Consider the following 12,016-nt stretch of genomic DNA (forward strand, 5'->3'; position numbering starts at 1 on the left):
CTCTTCCCTGCCCTTCAGTCGCCATTTTCCGGCATAGGCCACTTTCCCCTCTCGGCGCATATGTATAACATCGTGTTGATGGGCAGCACTATGGCACCAGTCGTCCAGCCTCCCTCAAATCTGGAGGACACCACCCGACTTCACTCTCCATGAAAGCAACTCTGGATCAGCTTTATAAGTCTTCTCCATAAAATGGTAAATCCACTTTTATTCCCCCTAATTGAGCCAGCCTCAATGTGGTGTCATTTCATAAAAAGTTATTGAGAACTTGGACCGACTGTAAGTAAGTACTTTATTGTTTTTACAAATGAAAACACATCAAAATTAAAAATGCAACCTGCAGTAATCACAAATACAACATACGAGAGCATATTAAAAAATCATTAAAACAATACCAAATACACTAATTAGAGTTTACTTCTCCGGTGGCTCTGGGATAGAAACTGTTCTGGAGTCCATTTGTCCGTGACTTAATGGACCTATTTTGTTTTCCCAAGGGCAGCAGGTCAAACAAATGATAGCCCAGGTAAGTAGAATCCTTAAGGATCTTGGCTGCCTTCCCGATACAGAGAGATCTAAATAAATCCTCCAAAGAGGACAAGGAAGACCCAATAATCTTCTGGGCCGTATTGATAACCCTCTGAGGATCCCTCTCATTGTACAACTGGCAAACCACATGGGAATGCAGTAAGTCAGCAAGCTTTCAAGAGAGCAGCGATAGGACACCACTTCTCCTGTAGATTGATTTTCCTAAGCATTCACAGGAAATGGAGACATTGATGTGCCTTCTTGACTATAGCAGTGGTATTAATAGTCCAAGAAAGATCCTCAACAAAGTACATTCCCAGAAACTTAAGTCATGACCCTTTCCACACAGTTCCCATTAATATATTGGTAAAATGAAAGCAACAGAAATCAAACAACTACTTCTGATATATATAAAAAAATAACATTTGGAAAAGTAAAATACTCTCGTATATTCAGCTAAACATTATTTAGTCAAAGAAGCAAATAATATTTATTCTCATGATAGAGGTGCAGTTTCTTAGTTAGATACCCCAATGCAGTCGCTATGGAATTTCGGCAACTTTGTGCTCTGCCACTGGATTCTGACATAAGAGTATGATTCACTAAAGGGCGGCAGTGGGCTGCCATTAAATTTGGAATGAATTGAAACAGGTATAAAATGGAATCTGGACATAGTTACAGAGAAATAGTAACTTTGTGTTTCATTTCCCCACAACATCTAGAAAGATGTATTTTTCCTCCCCCCCCCCCCCAAACTCCAGTATGAAAGTTCTGTTCTCTGTCACAGCAACAATCATTATCGCACAAAATCTAAAGCAATATTTACATCTTAAAAAAAAACTTTTCACAAAGAATAACACATTTAAAACTGAGAACAATGCACAACACCTATCTAATGTTTCAAACATGAAAGTCAACAAATAGATGTCAGGAGTGCATCAAATTCAAATCTTTTATCTCGTAAGATACCTCCTCTTAAAACTCTTCAGAATTTAAACCTATTTATCAAATAAGAGTAAACATTTTATTCCTTCCAAAAAAAACTTAAAAAGTCAAGATTAACCCCTAGAATCACAAAAGTCTAACCCATAAACATAAATTTCAATACTCTTGGTTCTGATTTTTATTTGCCATTATTCATTTTGCTAAAAACTGTATCAAATGTGGTTAATAAGTTAGCCTGTATAAACTTATTACAATATTTTCCACCCACATTATCATGAATTTACAGTGAAACCAGTAAGGTGTAATTACTGTAGGTAGCCTTAAGCATTAAAGGCTACCTACAAAACTTCTCTTTCACCTCTCATCTGATTTCTTGTGAAGGGTTTTGATTTTATACAAATGACATCCGACAAATGAATTTAATTACGTGAAACTAAGATTTTATCATGAGACAATAACAATGAAATACTTTTGAGGTTTCTAATTCACCAATGGAAAATGACTGAAATTAAATTTAGCAAACTGATTTAAGTTACATTAGTTGAAATTTAGATGAGTTATAATTCAATTCAGTTACATTGTATTCAAACATTAGAATATGACAAAACTTTGTAGCTATTATTTCAGGCTGCATAGATGTGATTATAGTAACAAAAGAAGCAGAAATAACTTGGCTTGTACGAATAAACCAGTATAAAAAAAGTGGCAAATTAATACATGATACTGAATGATTATTGCCTCATCAAATTGTTAAACGGAAAAATGGCTTTGCAAATTTAAAACACATATTTTAAGAAAGTTAAACAAGTCTGCACACTTGCTACAAGAATCACTAAACATTTATAGAATTCCAAATTATGTTTTTAGAGCAGCTTTATACATCAAAGGCTCCCTTTCCCACACCATCAAGAAAAAAGGAAATATTTTAAAGAAAATTAAAAACACAAGCATAGTTACTAGAGAGTTTGTAAAAATAGAACTACAAGTTCCATAATGCTTATAAAGGCAGCAGACTACAGTTGAATAGTGAACTGCAGATTAACCAATGCCTTATTTCAGTTCAGCTCGTCCATATTTGCAGTAGGAAGTCCACAAAGTTAAACACTGCAAATCAAGCTTTTCACTCTGCACAAGTTCAAATGCCTTTCCTTTGTGCATCTGGCCGGATGAAGTACACAATGGAAAACATGAAGTCCAGTTTTCAGGGGTTGGATTAGGCACTGGCAATTGTGGAGGTCAAGTCATTGGGTGTTTTGATGCAGAGATCAATAGGTTCTTGATTAGCCAGGGCATTAAAGGCTTTGGTAGAAGGCCAGGGAGTGGGGTTGAGTGGCGGAATGGATCAACTCATGATTGAATGGCATGGTAGACTCAGTTGGCTGAATAGCCTATTTCTGTTCCTTTGTCTTTGGGTCTTAAGGCATAGACTCTGGTGAATGGAGGGTATTCAGTTCAGGGGATATGGAATTTTGGATCATTCTTTTGCTGGAAAAGACAATAAGCTGACAAAGTTCAGACATTGGATGCAATGAATACTCAACACACCACTGGTTATCACTTTTCCTATTTGTATTCTTCCACATGTCAATGCATCAGTTGCATACTGAATCCAGAAAGAAAACTGCAGATTTAATGGAACCCAATTTTTTAATTGAGATTGAACTAGGATGTGCATAAAAATATTGTGCTTTGCAATCTAATTTCTGGGTCATAATGTCATCTTTCTCCCACCCTCATTTCTGAAGAGAATTTTATTATTCTACCCATTTTTCTGACCAAATTAGACCTCTTAATTCATTGTTTCTTCATAATTAAGTAGATGTATAAATGCAAATTATTGTTGTTTCCAAGATTAGCATGACTCCACCCTATTGTGCCTCAGTTCATATTCTGCAATCAGTTTTCTGTCCAAAGAAAACGCCGCTGGAAGTTTATAACTCTTGCAAGTACTGTTCAATTTCTACTGTACTTTACAATTTTCATTTCCTCCTGTGTCTGCAATTTGTTCTTTGTGTTGTTTCTTTTCTTCAATAGATTTCTTTGCATTCAATGAGCACCTACTTTTGAAGTGGTCCCCATCAAGTTTTACAAAGTTCTTCTTCTTTTGATTATTTGTTAAAGATGATAGAGAGGACAGTGTCTCAGCAACCAAAGGAGCAGTAATGAATGCTGAAGGAGAGCACGTTGATTCAGTTGGATGCTGAGGAGCACAGCAATAATGAATGTCAATACATTGAGTCCCCAGAATTTAAATAGGTGTTTCTAAACACATTGTTTGAATCCCCTTCCAATAACCAAACACAAGATGAAAGAACAAGAACAACATAGTGATTAAGGGTCTGATCAAGAACAGGAAAACATGTCAGTCCTATGACAGCAGGTAGACCTATAGGCTATATTCTGCTACAAGAAATTTAATAATTTACAAATATACTTTCTTAGAAAAAAAACTGATAGATGATTATCCATCTATCTTGATATTACAGATTTGTTATTTTTGCAGGATATATGATAATTTATGGTTAAAAAGGAAAAAAAAAACAATTATTTATTCTAATTTCCAAATTGAATAAAAGTTCAATGAAGTCAAATATAAAATGGTTTGGCTGTAATATCCTCATATCAATAGGTCAATATTTCTCTGTCAATTACTGTACATCACAAGTAGTATTTCCCCTTAAACATTACCTGGTGTAGATGGCTGCCTTTCGCTGTTTGTACAACTCCCTTGTGCTGTCTCGGTCTTCGTGGAGTTACTTTGCTCTGAGCTGAAAGACTGGAACTAACTCTGTTGAATAACATGCTCTGGCGCAATGGGCAAGGGCTACTTGAAGCAGAGGGAACTTCCTCAAAACCTGAAAGAAGATACAACCATCAGAAAGCACAATCCTGGTACAAATATAATACTGAGTTGGACAAACCTCTTCCATTGGCCAGAAATTAGTGTTGTTTTTGAAAGTCATGGTTCAGTCCACAACTTCACTGATTCCTCTAAATTCATTCCTTGCTCACTCACAACTTCAAATATATTATCATCTGACCTTTATTATACGTAGCCAGACGAAACAGCATTTTATGACCACGGTGCACACAAAATAATATAAAATACTTTGAAATAATTTACTCATTTCATTTAAGACACTCAAGGTTACAGGAGGACACTGTTCATCAATCTCACAGCTTGTAGGAAGAAGCTATTTTCCAACCTGGCTGCTCTGATTTTGATGTTCCTGTAACTCCTTCCTGATTGTAGTAGATCAAAGATCCTGTGTGATGGATGGTAATGATCCTCAATAATATTTAAATATAGAATTACAGCATGGTAACAGGCTTTTCTGGCCCACAAGCCCATACTTCTCACCCTCCCCCCTCCCAAATCCACAAATTGACCTGCAATCCCCATATATTTTTGAAGGGTGGGAAGAAAGCCATACAGCCGCAGGGAGAACATAAACTCTTTACAGACAGCACTGGATTTGCAACTGGGTTGTTGGTGCTGTAGTAGCATTATACTAACTGCTATGCTCAATGTGCAGCCCAACTGGGCTTTCAGCCCATTTAAATCAACACTCCTGGTGAATGTCATCAATAGAGGAAAGGGAGATCCCAGTGATCTTCTTGGCTGTTCTAATGGTCATCTATATTGACTTCCTGTTCAATGTTTTGCAGCTATCATACCACAATTATTCAGCTCTCGACTAGGCTCCTGTAATACATTGCTTCAAACAAGTTCAATCTTGAAGCATGGCATCTTGTCTTTTGTCGAGTCACTTTCTGTCACCTATGTGTCATATTTCATTCGTAATCCCTTTTCCCTACATCATCATCTCATTTATTTTCTCCCATCTTCCACCTTTACAGAGCATGCGTCTTGGCATCTGCCCTGTCGATGTGCCTGTTATGGTACTGACTTTTAGGGTTATTGGCAGCCAGCGGAAAGAACAGAAACTTCTGTCAACCGGTCTATTTATCAATGCCCATCAGCTTTCTGGATTTTCCTGTGAGGTACTGAATTACATATTGGATTCAATAGAAAAATTCTATCACTAGGCATGGCAATTTGCAGCCATCTTGAAATGCACTTTGACCTCCCAATGAAGGCAAAATGGGGGAAACAAAACTTGTTCATTACAATAATGGTTGTATTATTTGCATTTTTCTTGTATTGAAGTTAGTTTGAAGGTTGGATTCATGATGGCCAGGAACAATAGGCTGAATGGGCCTGTGGTGTGGTGAAAGTTGAGGGGGGAAAGAAGAGGATAACACTAAGAGATACTGATATTCTTACTGGGGGTAGAATCATTGCAACAAAGAGAACATTAATAAGTTCTTGCCTTATTGGGCAGGTATCTCAGTCTGGTGCTGCACTAGGAATATGATCGAAATCCCATCCCATTGAGTGCTCAGTGAAGGGTTCTCCTGAAGCAAGATAGTTCATGCTTTCCTGCCATGCTCCAAAAGGTAAGTTGCGCAGGGACATATTTTTCATCTTACCCAGAGGGTAAAATTGGATTTCAAATGCATAATACCGAGAAGAAAAAAATCACCTTGTGCATTTGAATGTCTAGACATCTGTGACTTATTTGTCCAGTTCTGTTTAATAAACGGCGTTCTTCAGATATAAATAATAATTCAGATACAAGGACAATTCATTAAATACTAGAAAATTTTCCAACTGTGGTCTAGAAATCCACCTTTTTTAATGCCTCCATTTTCCAGGGGGATATCTGTATTTTCATTCCTTGATATCAGTTCACATGTGCGTGCATATACAACTCACCTTTCTTAACTTTTTCCAGCAGATCCTCTGAAGTTTCATCTTGTGCGTTACCATATCTGGTCTGCTCTAAACAATTCTGATGAGTTTCTCGTTTCAGTTCGGCTTCCTCCTCCTTGTATTCAACTCCTCTAAATCTCTTGGCAGTCTGCTTAATTTGACCATCTGGAGACCTTCTGCAACTTTTGTGCACACCTACTTTCAGTGGTTCATCCATGGGAAGTCCTGAAACATTGCTCACATTTGGAGATTTCGGAGGTGTTTGCCTGCTGTTGGATTGGCCAGGGTTTTGATGCACCGCTGTAACCTCCAATGACTGTTCGATCACACTTTTCTCATTCCAGGAATTTGGCTGTTGCAGTTTATTGTTTAGCAAGGAAACCCTGCCCTTCAGCATTTCATTTTCTTCTTCCAATTTGTGCATGCTTTTGATCAGGTTCCAATATTTTTCCATATTTTCATCAGCTTCTTTTGATCTTTCCTCCAGTGTCTCTTTTAATTCTTCCATCTCAGTACTTAATTCTTCTATCTGTGTATTTTGATCTAAAATATAATTAAGATGAAAGCATTAAAATAATATTACTCGCTGAAGTCGTTGCATAGCCTTAACTATTTTGGGTAAATAAAAATGATTACTTCTCCTTGGTACAGTGATTTTGTTGCATTTTATCATTTTCATCATCATCCAGTAAAATTTAAACCACCATTCTAAGGTAATATTTTTTGACTGAGAATTTTATTTAACAATGAGACACAAATTAACATATTTATAAACTTAACTTTGAAGAATTGTATCGGGAAATGTAACTGCACACCAGTCAAATGTAAAAAGATAGGAAAACAAAAAAAAATTAACTACTTCAATAACATTAAAGAAATGGATGTTAAATAGGTACTTGGCAATTATTTGTACTCAGAATAACCTTTTTTTTTATAACATGATCATTGATCAATCAGTTAATTAAGTATGGTTTAAACCATTTTACCACTCTGCCCATATTCCAGAATTTACAATATTGTTAATATGCCTCATGAATTTTTGTGTAAATACATCCACTTGGTCACTTCATCTAAAAGCTCATGAATTCAGTCAAACAAGTTTTACTGAAATCCAGGCAACATTCAACTTTCTTTACTGCTATCGTTTCAAAAAGATTCCCCATTCCCTATGTAACTTGATCAACTGTATGGCCACATTATCCTATTCCATTTTAATGATAAAGATAGTCCTAGTTGGTGTTCTCCTTTCCTCTGATACCTATATAAAAATGAAGATTCTGCCTTGTATTACCACAACTTTGCACAAATCATTCTATTTCATTTTTAATTACTTTGATCCTACCACTTACTTTCTACTTCATCACTTCACACAATTTTGGCAAAATTCTCGTCGATAAATACTGATGCAAAGTATTCAGCATACATCAACCTTGCTGTATACTGTACAGCTGCTCCAACTGTATAATGTACAACTTACTGGATTGCTGCTCCAACTGTTTCCCTGTCAATAGAAGAGCTTCCTATTGAATTGGTTTTAACTATATAAAGCACATCAATATTAATTTATTTGTACCCTTTGACACCAAGGTAAAAATGCCAATATGACCTACAAGGTTGTTTGTGGAAAGAACACTTAAGTAATACGTACAATTCAGTTCTATCAACCATTTGAAAACCACAAGGTATCTCTGTACTTCATGTGCAAAGTTCAGAAGAGCCCAAAATATGCAGCAGTTTAACTGTTTGTCATGAACATGCCAACTCTGTTCAGCAATACAGGTCTTTTGAACCAATTGGTCAGTGTCAACCAAGCGAATCCCACTTTCCTGTTTGGCCATCTTCCTCTAAACTTTCCCCAACCATGTAGTTATCCTAGAGACAGAGACATGCCAGCTACGGCAGGGACTGCAAGCCATTATAGTATACAAAGTGAGGGGGAACAACATAGATGGCTGTAATGCTTCACTACCTGATGAGCTGAACTCCCATGACTGCTTTGAGGAGAACCAAACAGTGCCTACTAGATTCCCTGCAAAGACTGAGAACCCTGTGATGTCTGTCTCTGAGAACATCAGAATATTATTCAAGAGGGTGAACTCTCGCAAGGCATCAGTCCCTGTCGACATACCTGACAGAGTACTGAAAATCTGCACCAACCAACTAGCTGGGTGTTCAGACATTTTCACCTCTCATTGCTGCAATCAGAGGTTCCCACCTACTTCAAAAGGGCATCAATCATCCTGGTGCCTGCATTGGTTATTGAACCTTTGGTTCAGTTGATTAGACAAGATAGTAATATTAAAGCTATTAAAGTGGAAGCTGATGAATATAAAATAAATTTGTTTGCAGATGATGTTTTGATATATTTAAAACAACCTTTGAAATCTTTGGGGAGTCTGCATGATAGATTGCAATGGTATGGTGAAGTTTCGGGTTATAAAATTAAGCGGGAAAAGAGTGAAATTATGCCTTTAGCTGAAATGGATTATTCTCTGTGCAGGCATATTGTCAAATTTAAGTGGTTGGATCAGATTAAATATTTAGTATAATCATTTATATGAATTGAATTACTTACCTTTACTGTCTAAAATTAAATAGGATTTGAATCAGTGGAAAGATTTACCTATAACATTCATAGGACGTGTTAATTGTATTAAAATGAATATCTTTCCTCAAATTCAATATCTTTTTTAATCTATTCCTTGCAAGATACCTCAAATTTTTTTTTAAAGATTTGAATGCTTTGGTGAGAAGGTTTTTAATGGAAAGATCAAATAATAAGGGTGTCATTATAGAAATTAACTTGGAAATATGCATTAGGAGGTTTGCAATTTCCTGATTTTCAGAATTTTTATGAATCAACACAGTTGAAATTTATAAGTGGATAAACCTTTGATATGGGCTTATATTGAATGATCTCAGATTGGGGAGAAGAAGATGGATCCGTTTATTTACAAATGGAATTCTCAGGTATCTCAAATTTGCCAATGACACCTCAGTTGTCAGCTGAATCACAATAGTCAATGAGGAGGGAGATTGAGTGGTGTCACTCCAGCAATCTTGCACTAAACCATAGCAAAACAAGATGATTGTGGAGTTCAGGAGGAAGTCAGGGGAACACGACCCAGTTCTCAAGGGCTCAGAAATGAAGAGGGTCAAGAACTTCAAATTCCTGGGTGTCAACATTTCCACGGTTCTGCCCTGGAGCTTCCATGTTGATGCAATTATGAAGGCTCGCCAGCGGCTATACTTTGCAAGTTTGGCATGTTACTGAAGACTCTCGTAAACTTCTACAGGTACACCATGGAGAGCATTCTGGCTGGTTGCATCACTCTCTGGTACCAACTCTTGGGACAAAGAAACCTACAGAAGGTCATTTACTTGGCCTGTGACATCATAGGCACCAGACTTCACTCCATCTAGGACATGCACCAGAGGTGGTGTCTTAAAAAGCAGCCTCTATCCTCAAAGACCCCACCACCCAGACCATGCCCTCTTCACTCTGCTACCATCAGTAAAAAGGTACAGGAGCCTAAACACAAACACTCAGTGGCACAAGGACAGCTTCTTCCCCAATGCCATCAGATTCCTGGATAATTGATGATCCAAAGACACTCCCTTAATTTCCGTGCAATTCTTTTTTAAGTGTTGTAAGATGGTGTATATGAATGTTTGCCTTATGATGCTGCCATAATTCTGGTTTTTCTGCTTAGATTTGTGCAACTTCTGTGAAGTGAGACACAGGTAAAGTAAAAAATTATATGGAATCAACCCATACGTCGCATTAATAGTTGAAATTACACTATTGACACAATATTCAGACCAGGATAGTTCTGATATTGCACACCCAAGTCGGACTCCCACCTTTCCCTTGATCTCTGCAGACCAGGTTTAGCACTTTCTAACTGAAGAGCAAAATACATTATGGTAATAAATTTCAGCATATTACCCATTCAAATTGTTTGTTCCATTTCACTAACTCCTGGAGGAGTCAATGCTTGTCCCCATCACTCCCTCAGTAAAGCTCTCAGTTGAAGAAAACAGAAATGTTCTATTAGGTACACTATAGGTCTGTCTCATTTGTTCAAATTACATCAAAATATCATCTTTATAACAGTTTGCTATACAGCGCATACTTTCATAACCATGTTTAGAACCCTGTTACCCATATTCATAGGTAACAATACTTTGTTACATAACTTAGCTTTCACCAAAAATACGCACTTGTTCCGATATATTCATTAATTTCCTGCCACATTTTCACCATATGTACAAAGACAGGGTTATTTGTCTTCCTTTTTATTGATTTAATGTTCCATTTATAAATAAAGTCTTTAGCTGTTGCTTCATTCATAGAAGCTAGCCCCATACGAATCCAGTTTAATGAATTCTCTTCAAAAAAAGTGTGCTAAAAATCTTGCTTGTGCAGGTCGATAATATTTTTTTTAAAGTCTGGATTTTAAACTCCTAATTTATAATTCCCAACACAATTCTGGGCACTTTGTTATTCCATAGGAATTGTCTTACTTGATTGTTTAACAATTTGAAAAAAATTCTCAGTTAAAGCTATAGGTAGTGATTGGAACGAGTATTGAAGTCTCGGCATCACTTTCATCTTTACACAATTTTCTCATCCTATTAGTGTTATCAGCAAATCTTTCAATTTTTTTTTGTAACTCCTGTTCTATTTTACTAAGCAGAGGAAAATAATTAAGCTGATGAAGTTTTTATAATTTGATGTCTGTCACTACTCCTAAATATTTAATAACCATATACCTATATAACATTTTATGGCATGGAAACAGGCCATCTTGGCCCTTCAAGTCCACACCGGTTCACTCAAACAACTCCACTACCTCCCCTCGCCTATTCTCCACCCATAACCCTCTAACCCCCTCTTATCCATGTATATATCCAGCCTCCTCTTAAATGAAAGCATCGATTCTGCCTCAACTATTTCCTCCAGAACAATATTCCTTTCAGCCACCACTCTCTGAGTGAAGAAGCATCCTCTAGTGTTTCTCCTAAAATTTTGCCCCCTTACCCTCACAACCTGTGTCCTCTTGTTTCAATCTCCCCTGCTCTCAGGGGAGAGAGACTATTTGCATTTAGTCTATCTATTCCCTTCATAATTTTAAACACCTCTATCAAATCCCCTCTCAACCGTCTACATTCCAATGAATAAAGTCCTAACCTATTCAATCTTTCTCTGTACTCTAGGTATTTTAAGCCAGGCAACATCCTTGTAAATCTTCTCTGCACCCTCTCTACCTTATCTATATCCTTCCTATAATTTGGAGACCAGAACTGAACACAATTCTCCAAACCTGGCCTCACCAACCCTTTAAACAGTCGCAGCATCACTTCCCAGCTCCTATACTCTATGCTATGATTTATGAAGGCTAACATACCAAATGCCTTCTTAACCACCTTGTCAACATAGGAATCCACCTTCAAGGAATGCTGCACCATAACTCCAAGATCTCTTTGTTCTTGTGCATTCCTCAATGTCCTCCCCTTTACTACCTATGTCCTATTTTGATTATTTTTACCGAAATGAAGCACCTCACACTTCTCTACATTAAATTCCATCTGCCATCTTTCAGCCCAAATTTTCCTGACAAGCCAAATCCCTCTGTAATCCTTGAAAATCTTCCTCGCTATCCACCACTCCCCCAATTTTTGTATTGTCTGCATATTTACTTACCCAGTTAACCACCCCATCATCCAAATTATTAATGTAAATATGAACAACAGGGGACCTAG

General features: G+C 37.0%; 1 protein-coding gene across 1 annotated transcript in view; it reads right to left on the reverse strand.

The window, feature by feature from the left end:
- Positions 1-278: 278 nt before the first annotated feature.
- cenpf (centromere protein F) overlaps positions 279-12,016 on the reverse strand; it is an 87,616-nt gene continuing 75,878 nt past the window's right edge. The window contains exons 17-19 of the mRNA XM_069931294.1: positions 6,254-6,793; positions 4,162-4,328; positions 279-3,673 (exon numbers count right to left, since the gene is read on the reverse strand). Of these exons, the coding sequence (XP_069787395.1) occupies positions 3,434-3,673; positions 4,162-4,328; positions 6,254-6,793 (947 nt within the window). The 3' untranslated portion in view covers positions 279-3,433. The remainder of the gene's footprint in view (positions 3,674-4,161; positions 4,329-6,253; positions 6,794-12,016) is intronic.

The sequence above is a fragment of the Narcine bancroftii genome, chromosome 4 (assembly GCF_036971445.1).
Source record: "Narcine bancroftii isolate sNarBan1 chromosome 4, sNarBan1.hap1, whole genome shotgun sequence".
Classification (NCBI taxonomy): Eukaryota; Metazoa; Chordata; class Chondrichthyes; order Torpediniformes; family Narcinidae; genus Narcine; species Narcine bancroftii.